General features: G+C 36.1%; 2 protein-coding genes across 3 annotated transcripts in view; both read left to right on the top strand.

The window, feature by feature from the left end:
- Positions 1-15,710, top strand: part of LOC128988971 (farnesol dehydrogenase-like) — a 424,915-nt gene that overhangs the window by 139,640 nt on the left and 269,565 nt on the right. The gene's annotated exons all lie outside the window — the stretch shown is intronic.
- Positions 1-15,710, top strand: part of LOC128988969 (anosmin-1-like) — a 74,428-nt gene that overhangs the window by 26,747 nt on the left and 31,971 nt on the right. Inside the window, exons 2-4 of one of the 2 annotated variants that reach the window (XM_054410779.1) lie at positions 6,227-6,419; positions 8,803-9,099; positions 10,103-10,323. In XM_054410779.1, coding sequence (XP_054266754.1) covers positions 6,227-6,419; positions 8,803-9,099; positions 10,103-10,323 — 711 coding nt within the window. Of the gene's footprint in view, positions 1-6,226; positions 6,420-8,790; positions 9,100-10,102; positions 10,324-15,710 lie in introns of both variants that reach the window. The other variant, XM_054410778.1, reaches the window with a different exon arrangement.

The raw sequence follows: 15,710 nt of genomic DNA, 5'->3' as shown, positions 1-15,710 counted from the left end.
GGTAAATTGATGGAGATGGGGCAGGATTTATGCCTCTGAGCACCCTGTCGCAAGATCATTCCCTGTGTTTTCCCTCGTATGTTTTTAATTTTGCATGACAGTTTTGTAAGAACCAAGATATAGTTGAGTTTAACGTGTTAAGCTCCTCTTAGGTAGAGATCTGATTGTCAAAATTGATGTGTCCAACTTGCATTTTAGGCGTATAAATCAATTGATATAAGATGTCCATAAAAGGATCATTCTACTTCACTACCAAACTCATATCAGTACTAAATGGGATGTTTCAGAACTTCCTACCAATTTTTGGGCATTGTTCCTGGGTAAGAAACATATCTAAATATCATATTTAAATTGTCCGGAAGTCCTTAGTTACTCACACAGCCACAATTTTGTTTTTTCACTTATTAATTGTTTTCAAAATGATGGTATAACATACGAATTTGAAACATTGCACACACATTTATGACAACTAGACAAAGCTAAAAAAGTTATTACAATTAATTGTTTAAATTCTTTAAACAAAATGGCGACCATTTAATCATTTCCTTGTTAAGCAACTAAAAAACCCGTTGATTTAAAAATAATTATACGTGTACCCTTCTTAAGGTGATTCAATTTCAAATCGATTGACACCTTAATTTTTGAGATTGGACGAATATAAACTGAGATATGGCAGCTTTAGTGATACGTGACCGCTGGAGGTTAGTTGCAGTGCATACCGACGCATGCGGATAAAGTCTTTTACAACAATGCAAAAACCTTGAACCGTCAGCTTTGCAAGTTACGGTATTTTTAAGTTATTTTGGATTACTTCAAAAAATAATAAAATATTTCATAACCCTCTTGGTCTTGGCATAAGATTAGAACAACTGTAGTTTATTTTTATTTAAAGGATAGAAAATTGTTTATAGATTTGTTAAAAATATGATTTTAATTTAATAAATACAAAAAGTTTAATACATTCTGAATCAAAATACAAAATAAAATGGATACATTTATTAGAGGTTGGAACACATAGCCAAACTCCAAAAAAGTTGCTCAAAATGCCGTCCACGTACACGGTTACAGCCCTGAAACCTAACCTAACCTGAAACGGACTTGCATCGACTGAAAATTGTTTGCATTTTCTTCTTGAATTACGGCCCAGCCTCCACAATTCTACCCACCAACGCAATTTCATTTTCCGCTGGAGTCGAATAAACAAGTTCTTTCATACGCCCACAAAAGTAAAAGTCCAGTGGCGTCAATTCGTAGATCTAGGTGGCCACGGTTTTGTTTTAGGAATTTGAAAAATTATCATAATTTTTGTTGTTTTGGAATCCCTATTTGCAGTATCCAAAGTGAATCCGATTGATTTTCCCTTTTATTCTCTATTTCGTAATGTGCTAGTTTAGATTATTTATTAATAATAATGTTTACGACGTTTTTTTTTTCATCGTTATCTTGAAAATACTGCCATGGCAACCAATTAACTCACAAGGCCCATGTTAAATTTCTAAAAGCTTAAACTTGTGTAGAGAAAAGCCCTGTTGTCCGATTTGTACAATTTCAGATTGCGTACCTCATTTTCCCATAGTTGGTTTATATGTCTGTGCTAAATTTCGTCCAGATCACTTCAGCTGTTCAGGAGGAGTATTTGTAAAACAAAAGCAGGAGTGTAGTATAAGTTTGTGTGTTCAAAAAGGCAATTCTAAGACTAACAGTAGTATGCCAAATGCAATGTAAAATAAAAATGCACAGATTTTGGCTCAGAATTTCGGTACAGAAAGTTTAGGCTCCTTTAAATCTTTTTGTAAACAAATAATAATTTCCTTTAACATAACTCTTGAAAAAATCCAGACTGTATTGCGACGTATACTGTTTTTGTAAGCAATTTCTCTTCACGGGGTTGTGTAGATTTATTGACTTATTCTAGGCAATGCGTCAAATGTAGACAGTCGAATAATTTATAACAGTGACCAACAATTAGTATCAAGACGTTTACTTACTACACGCAATCTATATATAAAGCCAAAAGTACCCATGAACTTTTGAGAAAACTACAAGTCACACCCCCATAAACCATATACTTAAAATGTTCGTCATGACGAGAAACCTTGCGCAAAATTATCCATCATGTCATAAATTGCCCTTAAAGGTCGTAATTCCTTTCTAAAGGGAACTTTTCATATACCTAAGGGAGTATGTTTTATCTATGCTAATGTTAAAAATACCTCAGCTGTACTTATTTGTTTGTTATTCTTTCAATTTATTACCTTATTAAAATCAGGTGTGATTATTTGTTTCTTTTACTGTATTTTGTTTATTTCAGGTTAACTTAACCAATCAATAGTTTTATTAATACTTATGATGTCAAACGGGGCGAACCCCGTGGGTAACAGCTAGTTAATTATAATCACTAATATCAAATGAATTATAACACATCAAAGTGGTCACATTTTGCTACACTACAGTGACAGACATATTGTGTCATATTGTAATAGTGGATTTCGCCTATCGGAGTTATTCTTTCTTATCGGAAATGGCCATGTTTTGTCATGGTCCTAGAATTGAGGTTATTAGGGGTAAGTCTGGGTTTCATGATAGAAGTTGCCAGTCTGTCATATTATTTTCCTTATAACAGAAAGATTTCATTGGTTGGTAACAACATTGCAACTTTGCCATTATTTTACGGAACCCTGTATAGTACACAGTACCTCACGGTCGAGCACATGAATGGTCGCCGAGCGTGCTGTTTGGCCTTACTGCGATGACAGAGAAAACAAAACGCAGGCGCAGTCACGCGGCCGCTCCACTTAGGCCGCCATAAATTGTTATTACAAGAGTCATAAACCCGCACATGCGAAATCCTGACCAGCCCCAACGAGTCATTGACCATTACTTTACAGCGGTGTACTTGGAAATATCTTCATAAAAATGTGGCCTTGAGCGGGCGACCGCGGCGGAGGAACGGCTCGCAATGCGCAATGAAACCACACAAACACAAGCGTTTCAGGATGGTCTAGACTAAAGGACAAACTAGTTTCGTTTAAATGTTTCAACATACATTTTTTAATGTGTTGTGAAAGAAGAGTCCAAAAGGTGTGGGCACTTTTGAGTCTATGTCGAACTATGCCGGATCTTTTGCAGGAGATTCCCATATTTCGTTGCTAATTTCTTGCGTGTGCTCCCACTATCTCCGCGTTCCGCCATCTCCGAACCCAAAACTGTCCCGCCATCTCCGAATTCTTGAGTGACCCTTATAATCCCGTCACTACCTGCGTTGGTAGCTGTCATTGCATCCACGGCTGCGAAGCCCCATGGATGGAAGATTTAATGAAAATTTAACCCGTGGGTTAGGTTAGGTTAGGTCAGGTTAGGATAGGTTAGGTTAGATTAGGTTAGGTTAGGTTAGGGTTAAGTTAAGTTAGGTTAGGTTAGGTTGGACGGAAAGTCTTAACGCAGGAAGTAACCGAGGATTATAGGGGTCACTCTGAAATTCGGAGGTAGCGGTACACGGAGATGGCGGGACGCGGAGATAGCGGGAGGTAGGTAACCATTATCTTTACAATTTCTTGAACCCAAATATAACGTAAAGATAATTAGGCTCGGAGCTATTATCGTACAAAAGACATATTGTGTAGCCAAACAAGTAAATGTAGGCAAATCTCACTAAGACGCTGTAGAAGCGTGTGCTCACTTAACAAATTTCCATCAATTCCATAAAATCATTTGGCTTCGCTTACTCATGGGAGTGCAAATATCCCTTTTATCCAATCAAAGCCTTTCATATCAAGACCGTTACATGAGCTTCCCACACGTTGTGATTTTGGGTCTTCACTTCATTTGGCTTATATGACAACTTCTTCCTTCTCAACACTAATCGATAGAATCGATCTAGCCTAAATTGGTTGAACATCTGTCAAGCACCTCTTGATACTGTTACATCAAATCATTTCAGCAAATATCAATGACTTATAGTCTATCAAAATAGCTCCTTTAACACACGGGCTTCCTTGGAAAGACTACTTTCGATGCTGTTTTCAACAAATATCACACGTTTTTTCTCACCATTGTGGTAATTGGAATTAATGAGTGACTTCAAAACAACAGGTTTCATGTAAAGAGCCTTAAAGATTTGCTTACAAATAGTCGAATATGATAAAAACCTGAAAATCATTTTCTGGTTGAATTATATAACAGATGATGTACGAGTACGAAAGTACTCAATGAGGAACTCGTCCATCCCATATCGGGATATTGGTACTTCGGTACTTTCCTGTTAAGGGGATCATTCATTATTATCGATGATTTCTTTTCGATATATCGATATTTTTGTTTTCCTTTACGGTCCATATTCCATCTGTTTTAATATCTTCAAACGCATTTAAATTACAGACATTCAAGACAGAAAATATACTTATGGCAATGTTATACTTGGTTCAATAACCGAGTTATTGAGTTATAGCTCGTATTAGAGAATAGGATTAAGAACTAATCTTGTTTAGGCAAAAATAATAGCCTATATATTGGATTAAGAAACTATTCTAAACCAACCCAACTTAACTAACCAAACTTGCTGTAGGCTAAGTTACCGTTTCAAAATCCCGTTTGATAACAGAAAAGGCAAATGGGGAATAGGCTATCAAACTAATTTTAAAATGTTACAGCAAGTTTGGTTAGTTAGGTTAGTTTAGAACAGTTTCATTTCAATATATTTTTTTTTTTGTTTATTGATACTGAACAATATTTATTTATCGTAGTTGTCGGCTGATAAGTTTCAATTTGTTATTATCAATATATCGAATACAAAAATAAAATATTGATGTATCGAAAAGAAATTACTGATAATAATGAATGTTCCCTTTAACAGGAAAGTACCGGGACTTCAAAACATTTGCATGGTTTTCTTAAATTTTAGAAAACCTTCAATGACATTTTGAGCAGGAGAATCAGGTTTCATTGATTGGTAAAGGTCCTCAAATTTGTCTGCATCTTTTAAATTATTATCATCTTGTATTTAAGAAAACTGAGACCAAACTCAATCTAATTTTTAATTGCTCCATTAGATTGTTTACGCTAAATCTTTGGGAGCTTCACTTAAATAAAATTTGAAGCGGCCGGTAAAGTTATATTTAAATGTGAATCAACTGTTTCAGCTAGCTGAGTATTTTGATCTAACATAGTTACCTCCTTATACTTCTCTTTGTATTCAGAATCTCCTTTTCAATGTCCCCTTCATTAGTATTGTCATTTTGTATAACTTTAACTTACTTAAAACTTTCTTTACTTTCTGTAATTTGTCATGAACCTTCGTAAATAAATTATATTTAGGTAAAATAATCTTCAAATCTACATTGTAGTCTACAAGCTCTTAAATAGCCTTGGGCTTTTTGGTAAAAACCGGCCAAAGTGATTTTCCCTTAGTATCACTCATATTAATTTAAATTACACAATAATACACAAAGACCATATTATCTCGGATCAAAAGAACAAAAATTTAAAAATTTGCCTGTTAAATAAGAGATTTCCTCATAAATTGTAATATAAAAACCAATTTTAAAGTAGCACAAGTTTTTTTTCTTACCTTAATTCAACTAACTTTTGTTTACAAAAATAACAGTTAGTTAATGAAAACATATTAATGATAACATGTGACTTGATTAAATGTACTAAATGCCAATAGAAAGAAATACAACTTTAAAGGAATATTTTCTTAAGCCTCGTTCACACGGTGCGAGTTTACAAGCTTCTCGCTAGCATGTAAGAAGCCGGCGAGTTGGCGAGTGTGCTTGTATTCGTTCACACGGAGCTTGTCCACTCGCCAACTCGCAGACGTGTAGAAAGACGCCGGCGAGTCGGCGAGTGCGTTTGTAGTCGTTCACACGATGCTTTTTCCACTCGCTCAGTAGCTGGCTTGAACCAAATCCTCTGACATCTTTGAATAAGATGCGCACAAGCACAAGCAACTACTGTGTTCACTACTCGCTCAAAAGCTGGCGAGTTGGCGTGTAAAGTAGCGGCAGCGTCAACTTTTTCCAGAGCTTTTTTACAAGCAGCTTTTGAGCGAGTACGTCGTTCACACTGAGCTATTTTACTAGCTGCGTGTAAAAAAAACCGGCTTGTAGCTTGTAAACTCACCCCGTGTGAACGGGGCTTCACAGTGGTCCTTGCAGCACGGATTCCTATTTTTATTGTTCAACTAAAGTGTGTGTAAACCTTTTTAACTGAACAACTGATGTCACAGTGCGAGTCGGAGTGCGGGCTGTTGACGAGGTCGAAGCCAGGATTTTGCCCGGATCGTCAAAATCTACGATGGCATGACAAGGCGTGCATCGCTGCCTGCGTGGATGACGTGGATTGCGAGGAAACAGAGAAATGCTGCTCCAACGACTGCGGCACCACATGTCAACGTGCCATCGGCCTGGACCAGGAGCTAGGTAAACCCGATAACTCAGTCCCACTCTCCAAAAGGAAGTGTAACCTTTGGCTAGAACCGATCTTTCACACTTTTATCAATGGTTAAGCGTGGCCATAGCATGGATAGCCTAGGGTTCACAACCCTCCTTGATCCGGTTGAAATCGAAATCGAACCGTTTGCGAGTTACATCTTCCTTCAACTCTCAACGATATCGATATCGAATTATCGAACACTCCAACTCCCAGTTGCGTCGGCTCTCGCCTGTCCGTTTTGTTTGTTTCTGTAACTAAGTTAGTTGTCCTATGATGTTTGCTAAGTTTGAATTTTTCTCCGTTCTTAGTCGGAGTTTGAAACGTTCGAAGGATAATGTTCCGTTTTTCAATTGCTTAATTTTATATAAAGATCCTATATTACTCATCATAAAAAATTGACTTGTATAAAATTAACCCTGTCCCCGATTTGTTAGTTAAGTACATTTCTGTAAACAAATTTGATATTTTAATTAGTAATTAATTACTAAGCTAAGGCCTGAAGTGGCTAGTAAAAAAGAGAGAAAGACTGTATAAGTAGCACAAGGATCTAATTTTCTTGTTTGGAAACCTTTGTTTGACTAACATTTTGATAATTTATTAACATGTCTTCGAGAAATTGTTTCTCACAATTTGACCAGTATACCCTGGGAGTAACCTAGCCTAACATTAAAACTTAACTTAATGTCAACTCGCCCTAACTTACTAGTCATTGAATCTTTTGTACAAGAATGGTGGCCTCTATGTTAATTCAGTATAATTCAATTAAGAACATGATTATTCTCGGTAGGTATTTCTCATCATGATGGATGTCTATAGTTAAATTGTGTTGACTACACATCATTAAAAGTAAACTACTAAAATGCAGTTTAATTTTCATGATGTGTAGCCAACAAAATGTAGGCCTGATTAAGATAGCCGACGCAACTCGGACGGTTTCTTTCAGTTGGACTGTTCGATATCGATATCGTTGAGCGTTGAGGGAAGATTTAACTCGCAAAGGGTTCGATTTCAATTTCAACCGGATCAATGTACGTATCTGTTGTGAACCCTAGGCTATCCCCATAGCATACATAGCCCCTATGTTTAAGACTCAAAATAGACGTGCACGCTTATTGGCTAGTAGGCCTATTACCACAAGTCCACAATTTACTTGATTAGAATAATTAAACATCAATTTATTGTTCAACTGGCTGGGTAGCTGAGTGGTTATAGTGTTTGCATAGCAATCAAAAGGTTGCTGGTTCGATCATGAGAAAAGCCAATAGCTTTTTGATGGTTCGAAACTGGACCCAGCTGTCCCTTATCCCTTAGGCTTTAAATTGACGATCCTGGCTACTGAAACAGCTGATCTTAGCCAGTAACAAAGCTATAAATATCATCTGACTCCATTGATGGTCATAATTTAGGGTACCCATCCCTTGCTCATATTTGGGTTAAAATACGCACATAGTCCCCATTTCATTAATAGATAATTGATGATAAATTTGGACATTTTAAGAATAAACACATTTTCTATTCCCCCCTAAAATATGTGATGCATTTAGTTTTATGTATTTTATATTAAAATATTAGACAAACAAAATTACGAAACAACCCTGGTTTAGGTTTTAACAAATGCGATTTATTTCTTTATGTTCAACTTTTAGTTATTCACTGTTACTCGTTCTCATGTTTTGTTTATCGAAAAGAATACGTCGTAGAAAGTCATACTTTTGACTCTCCCTCACTACGGATCCTAGTATTACGGTTTTGTCTAAATCTTTTTGAGCAAAAACATGTTCCTCTCATAAAAAACTATCCCTTCAGTACTTACCAGAAGATAACCCTTTGGTCTTTACCATAATTGATAAGTAGTACTCTGTCTGGGTGGTGGATGAATGAATTTGAGTAATTTCGTAGTTTTTTCTACCAGCAAATCCTTCGAACACACGTCCCTATGAATTATTATTGTCAAGGATTGAATGGTACTCCATTTATCATCTTGTACAATTTATTCTAAATAGACAATCAAGTGGCCTAAATGCTCTTTGTTTCACTTGGGTCAGCTATTTATGCAGATCTTTTCCCTACCCACATCACACCTCTCAAAATCATAATTTCTATCGTACATACTCCATTAGAAGCCGTCGTCAACCCTTTCCATTACCCAACCAAGTGCCTTTGTGCTTGCTCTACATTTTAAGGCACAATTATTTTATCAAGTCTTTTTCCTACCCACAATTATCCATCTAAAGGATTATTTTGACTGTATGATATTTCATGTGCAATAATGCTCTTCAATCCTTCCCATTAGCCAACCAAGTGGCGTGATCATCTAAAATCCCAAGGTAAACTGTCTATGCTCAATAATTTCTCCAGGTCTGCCCGCAGTACCCAGTAACTTGACAGTCTCTGATTCCAAGAGACAGCGCGCCAAGCAGATCCAATGGGTGGCGTCAGCAACTGACGGAGATGTCGTCTACGTGCTGCAGCAGCGTTCACACGTCGGGCGTGATCCTGACCTGCGCCTCTTCGGACCTTGGAAACCGAGGAGTCGCCGCCGGCGTAACCGCCAACTCCTGACAGGTCTCACCCCTGCTACATGGTACCAAGTGAGGGTCGCGGCTGTTAATTCCAACGGCTCCCGGGGGTACTCCCAACCCTCTGCACCGTTCAAGTTACAAATAGGTGTGCTGCATTTATTATTTTTACCCTTTTTAAAGTGTAGGTTTGTAGTGACACCTTCGCACCAGTGTCGTACCCTTGACTATGGGTAGAACTAGATGTTCCAATCCAAAGTTAAAGCTATAGACGGTTGAAAAAACACAATAAACGTAGTTTAATTGAGCTGGCGTAAGAGTGCGCTGAAATAAATGGCTGTTTTTTGTCGAATACACAGAATTGGTTGCCAAACCAAGCTGAAAGGACAATAAACTATCACAGTAATGAATAGATGAAGTGAGAAATAGTAGTTTTCATCACTAGGAGCGAAAGATGCTCTTTTTGGTACGCAATAATGAAAGGTCATTGCACTACTTTGAAATGACCTGTTTTCGCTACACTACTATGAAATCACCTGTTTATCACCTGCGAAAATTCATCATTACATTGTTTACTACGGAAAAAGTATTTTTCATCACTAGGAGCGAAATTGGCTCTTTTTGGGGGGAAATACGATTAAGTACCAAAAAGACACTTTCGCTCCTTGCGATGAACAACTTTTCATCATACTGTGAAAATAACCTTCTACTCGTTACACTTGAGGTTATACAAACTCGTCATCAATGTTAAAATTTCTGTTGTGTACAAATATCACTTTAAATACCGCGTGATTAGCAGCGTTCTCATAATGCATTGATAACATTTTGAAGTTAGCCAATCGACAAATTTACCATATGTTTGTTTCTGTTCCTTATTTGAAGTTACCAGAAAAAGACGATTTTGCTGACGATTTAAGAGAACTACAAACTGCTGATTTCCTGGCAGTATGATGAAAATAGAATTTAAGACTTTAGCATACTATTTCAATGCATCATTTAACTATTTTATATTTTTAAAGAAAATGTGTAAAGCCATGTTCTATACTCTATGCATTTGTTGGATGGAATCATCTCGGCATCCGTAGGTGTAAATCTTTTAACTCTCAAGTTCTCGTCTCTTTTAAAGTTTGCCAATGTTATTTTTGCTGCAGACCCAGAAAAACCCTTCGAGCCGAGTAATCTGACCGCGGGACGCTCCGGTTGGGTGGATGGGAAGCTGTGGACAGAGCTGCGATGGCGCCGCGCACCCTCCGACCTGCCTCTGCAGCATTACAAGGTCTTCTGGAGCCACTGCATCAAGACTGACCAGGAGGACGCGGCCGCCGCTTGCAAAAGGAACTCAGTCATCGTGAAGCACAAGACCGTTAACTACGTGAGTAACTGTTGACCACGGTCGGTCGTTAACAAACTATGTATAATTGTTGATTTCTGGGTTGGTCCGTGTCGTCCGTCAGGCTGTGTTTCAATGCTGTTTCGGAGATTTTGCAGTAACAGAGTGTAGGAGTTTTGCCAACGGGTATCAGGTAGAAAGGGTCCCATCCATGAATTCCACATACTGCGGAGTTTTGCCAACGGTTGTAGGTTGAGCGAGAGCGATTACACGTGACCGTGAGAGTGGCTTCCGCTAGGGGTGGACAAACCAGGCAGGATGCTGACTGTATTCAAAGTAATGGAGTTATGCACCTCTGACTGTGAAAGGAAATGTATTGAATTTTTAACCTAACCTAACCTAACCTAACCTAACCTAACCTAACCTAACCTAACCTAACCTAACCTAACCTAACCTAACCTAACCTAACCTAACCTAACCTAACCTAACCTAACCTAACCTAACCTAACCCACTGCGACAAGCGCACAACTGCCAAGCGTAGACAACCCTGACAATCGCTCTCCCTCCCTCCGTCACACTCTTTCTCCCACCACCACCGTTGGCAAATCTCCGCACCAAGAGGTGGCCGAAGGCATCCCCCCCATCTACCTGACACCCGTTGGCAAAACTCCGGTTCCCTGCAGTAACCACCTAGTGAAGATACTGCAAAAACTACTCGTAGACTAAGCTTTTCAAGATTTCAAACGGCTTCGTGCGTCAAGAATAAATACCTAGCCTTATTTATGGTGTAACTGCTTTTTCATGAAGATTACTTGTGTTAATTAAACGATACTGTAATGATGTATAGGTTTATTGAGGGCACTTCTAGTACTATCATTGATATGACATACGATAATTCTAAAACCATGAACCTGATACCTTGATAAGGTTTATACCGTTGTTCAGTGCTGTTAGTGTTTGTAAGTATCTACTTCATAAGTTACAAAACTATTGGGCAGGTAGTGGTAACCAATAATGATAGTGATCAAATAGTAGTATTGCCCATAATTCTAAACTAACTTGAAAGGTCAACGTTGATTATTCACAGATATCACAAAATTTCCTATGCGATAAGCAACGTGTATGCAGCCTAGTGAGTACAAGTGTAAGGCCAGCAGCTGCAATATGAGTCTGCATCGTCAAGTGCATCTAGAGTTGAGGTTTCAAGTTACATATCAAGAAGTAGGAAGTATTTCTAGAACTCTTCACAGTGATCACTGATTACTACGTAATCACGGTCTGTATTGTATCCTTGGCGGGGGGAAGGGGGGATGGAGAAGATGTTTTTTCTTTCTTAGAAGAGAAAGGTAAAGCAAATATGGAGCATAAATAATGAGGTCTGCGGCACTCAACCTCGCCATTGGAGGTGACGTTACTGATAAGCGTCTAGGCAGCCAATGCAACTCACAGGATCGTGGATCAGATCGGAAAACCCTCCACCACCGCTCCGTGCCAATGGCGTGACGTCAACCATTACCGCAACGATACGTAGCAGAGTTATGAGCTTTGGTGGTGATAATGGATAGCGTGTCGGGCTGATAATCAGAAGGTACCGGGTTCGAATCCAACTGGCAGCACTAACTTTTTGTCAACAATTTTTTTCATGTCAGCAAGTTTGGTTGGTTTGGTTAGGTTATGACAGTTTAATTTTATAATTAAAAAATTATAAAATTGAATTTCAGACATTTGTAATTTTATTTTTAGGACAGAACTATTTTTTCGATTAGTAAACCTTCATTCGAGTTTTTCATTATCAGCAAGTTTGGTTAGGTTATGACAGTTTAATCGTATTTAATTTAAATTTAACCTACAAACGATACGTTTTGACAGCGATAGTGATAGAGATAACAATTTTCCGCGAAAAGTTAGGCTATGCTGATGCGCCGGTATAATTTGGAAGCGTACGACATGGTGCGATGGTGTGGGGTGGTTCTGATCCACGATCCTCGGAGTTGCACTGGCTGCCTAGACGCTTGTGACGTTACTGTGGTTACGTATTGCTACACAATATTATTACTAATCAAGGGAAGCGTTGATAGTTTGATGTATATTTGGGATCAAATTATTCTACACCTCTTCGTAGTTTCTACAAGCACTGAAAATAACAACCAATCCCTATTCTTGGCACTTTCTCGGCATAAATATTTTTTTTATTCAAACTAACGAAGGGGTTTATTGTTGATCAAACTAAGCGTAGGTAGCTGATTCAGCTAGCGGCATTCACTTCAATAATTAATTTATTGAAAGGAGTGGATGACAACATTGGTAATCCTGATACAAGGCTTGGTGAGGCGTATGATCAAATAGTTTTATTTCCATTTAGAGTTAATAAAATGTCTAAAGAAGTAACTGCAATGTTTTAATAGTAGTTTTCATCACTAGGAGCGAAAGTGGCTCTTTTTGGTACGCAACGTGATTAGTAGCGTTATCATAATGTACTGATAATACTGTATTTTTAGATTAGCCAACCGAAAAATTTATCATATGTTTTTTATGTTCCCTGTTTAAAGTTACCCGAAAAGGACGAATTCGTGGACGATTTAGTAAACTAAAAACTGCTGCTTTCCGGACAGTATGATGAAAAAGTAATTGATTGAAAATAACACCTTGGTAAAGTGATATAAATTAAATCATAAAATGTCAGAAAGGTGATAATAAATAACCATGATTTAGGGAAAGTAATGATTTAGTCAGAGTTATAACAGTCTTATTGGATTTATTTAGTTTTCATCAATTGGTAACCAAATAACATATCACATTTTGAAGCTTAACAACTAATTTGATCCATTGTTTCATTCCGGAATGTTTTTTTCGTGATTGAATTATAAATTTTATTCTTGGTTTGTTGGTTACTCATCACTAAATTAAAATTATACACAATTACTAAAAAATAAAAGTATATTTCGAGCTTTCATCAAAGCTAATCTTCATTGAAAGCTCGAAATATGCCTCATTGTTTAGTAATTGTGTATAATTTTAAATTAGTGATGAGTAACCAACAAACCAAGAATAAAATTGATCCATCGTAACGAAGTTACTTTTAACCTAAGAAATATAATCATACAATGTAATTTAACAAGTAGTGCATATTAAATAATGTTTTAACCTTTAAACTAGTTTGTTTTAACTATAAAATAAACTTAACAAACTTATTTTCACTTAAACTGAAACGTAAATAAAATTAATGCCGACGGAAACCTAGATTGAGCTGAAAGACAATTCAAGTACATAAAAGATTTCCATTTGACAACTGATTGACTGCTCACGTCGAGCCATCAGCTTGTCATCAAATAATTTTATAAATGTAGGACAGTGTCATTCAAGTCATTTCAAGAATCTCCGGAATTTCTATACAAAGTCTAACACTGCACTGCATTTATCGAAAAACATTAAGGATTGTTTGGAAAAAAAAGTCATGATATCTCGTAGTAGGATGAACAAGATTTCGTTGTAAATTTATTTATGAGAAGTGATTAGGAATGTCCGAGTAGGTATTTGACTTTTTGTGTGCAACAGGTAAATAAGTTTTGTTTACATAAACAATTTATTATGTTTTGATATTTTATGTAAATCAATTTATTAATTTATTTATGTTTATTAAGAGGTCTCGAAATGAAAATAATTGTAACAAAATTAGACAGCCATACGAAACTAATCAACACGTTCTATGTACCAGTAGGCATATGTCTTTAAACCATCATGATTAATGTTTCTAGAGCCAATGTATTGAAATAAATAATTGTTTAATTAATCGTTTAAAACCTACTTTAAGAATACGAACCTTATTTGTCGATATTAAACACGTCGTGTCAAGTTATGAATGAAATGTATTTTCTACAGGTAAGGTGCTCACTTTGAGAAACAAAGATTACAAGAACATAGCAATAATACCCCCGCCGCAGCAAACCTGCAGACTAAGCGAATTTCAACTTGTCTGATTGCATTTTTACTAAAATATTTTGACATATTTATTCCCTATTTAGATAACATTAAATTTAACAAGTGCTTAGGTTTGCTGCTACGGGGAAAGCAAAACGTGTTTTTGACCATACGTCAATAGTATAGGATGAAATAAATAAATTTGCCAAATTTTATCAATATATGTCCACAAACAAGTAAACTACAACAATTTTTATTTTCTCCATAAGAATAACATGGGAATTTTAAATTACACTATTTTTTAATTTTCTCCGTGACCGTTAGACATAAAACAGCGCTTCAATATACTAAATTATTTCTTTTTTTAAGCTCTACAAAACTGTTTGGAAAGAAATTGCAAAGTTTTTCTGCATAAAACCCCCCATAAATCCCCGTTCCCATTATCCGATTATGCTGGATCGCGAACTCGTTCGAATAAACGTAGGTTTACACGTTTGTACCAAATTTCATCAAAATCAGATCATTTTTGCTCGAGTTATTGCGCTAACGGACATATATATATATATATATATATATATATATTAAAATTAAAACATATATAACAAAGTACCCTTTTAGTAATTATTTTATTTTTCATGACGACATGTTTCGGAACTAAGTCCATTGTCAAGTCATTTTTACCATAACCTCATTCTTTAAACTAACAAAATTAAAAATATAATCATATGTAAAAATAATAAAATATGTTAACTAAATCTTAATACATTTTGGTATTAATTTTTTCATTATACTATATGAATAAACATTTAACATATTTAGAAAACCTACGACCACAGACATCATTATTCCATACTATTCTAATCATCCTTGGAGTCATAAAATCGCTACTTTCCATTCACTTATCCACAGACTTATTAATATTCCCTTGAATAAAGAAAATTTCAAAAAAGAGAAAAATACCATTAAATACTTAGCAGAGAAAAATGGCTACAGGGCAAAAATGATAGACAATATGATAAAGAAGAAATTGAAAAACAAATTACAAAAGCAAAATAAAACAACGGAAAATGAAGAGAAAAAGAAATATATATGTATACCTTATAACAAATATATGACTAAAGCAGTAAGAAATACGTTTAAAAATTCGGATATAAGGGTAAGTTACAGAACTAAGAACAATATTTTCCAATTAATCAATAAAAAAATCAAACACACAGAAGATAATGAAGACGAAAAGTACAACAAATCAGGAATCTATAAGATAAACTGTAGTGACTGTAGCAATTATTATATAGGTCAAACATCTCGAACTTTTAAAACAAGATTCAAGGAACATCTACAAGCATTGAAATCAAAAAATCAGACATCAATGAAGTCGAACTTCGCCGACCATATAATGAACACAGACCACAGTTATAAAAACATGAAAGACAATCTAACTATTTTAGAATTTGAAAAAGAACGTGAGAAACTTAATGTGAAAGAAGAGCTAAATATTTATATACACAAC

Source organism: Macrosteles quadrilineatus, unplaced genomic scaffold, assembly GCF_028750875.1.
Source record: "Macrosteles quadrilineatus isolate MER2022 unplaced genomic scaffold, UCM_ALF_1.0 Scaffold_3__2_contigs__length_128488019, whole genome shotgun sequence".
NCBI classification, from domain to species: domain Eukaryota; kingdom Metazoa; phylum Arthropoda; class Insecta; order Hemiptera; family Cicadellidae; genus Macrosteles; species Macrosteles quadrilineatus.
The sequence above is the reverse complement of the archived record's forward strand: the minus strand, read 5'-3'. Positions and strand labels throughout refer to the sequence as shown.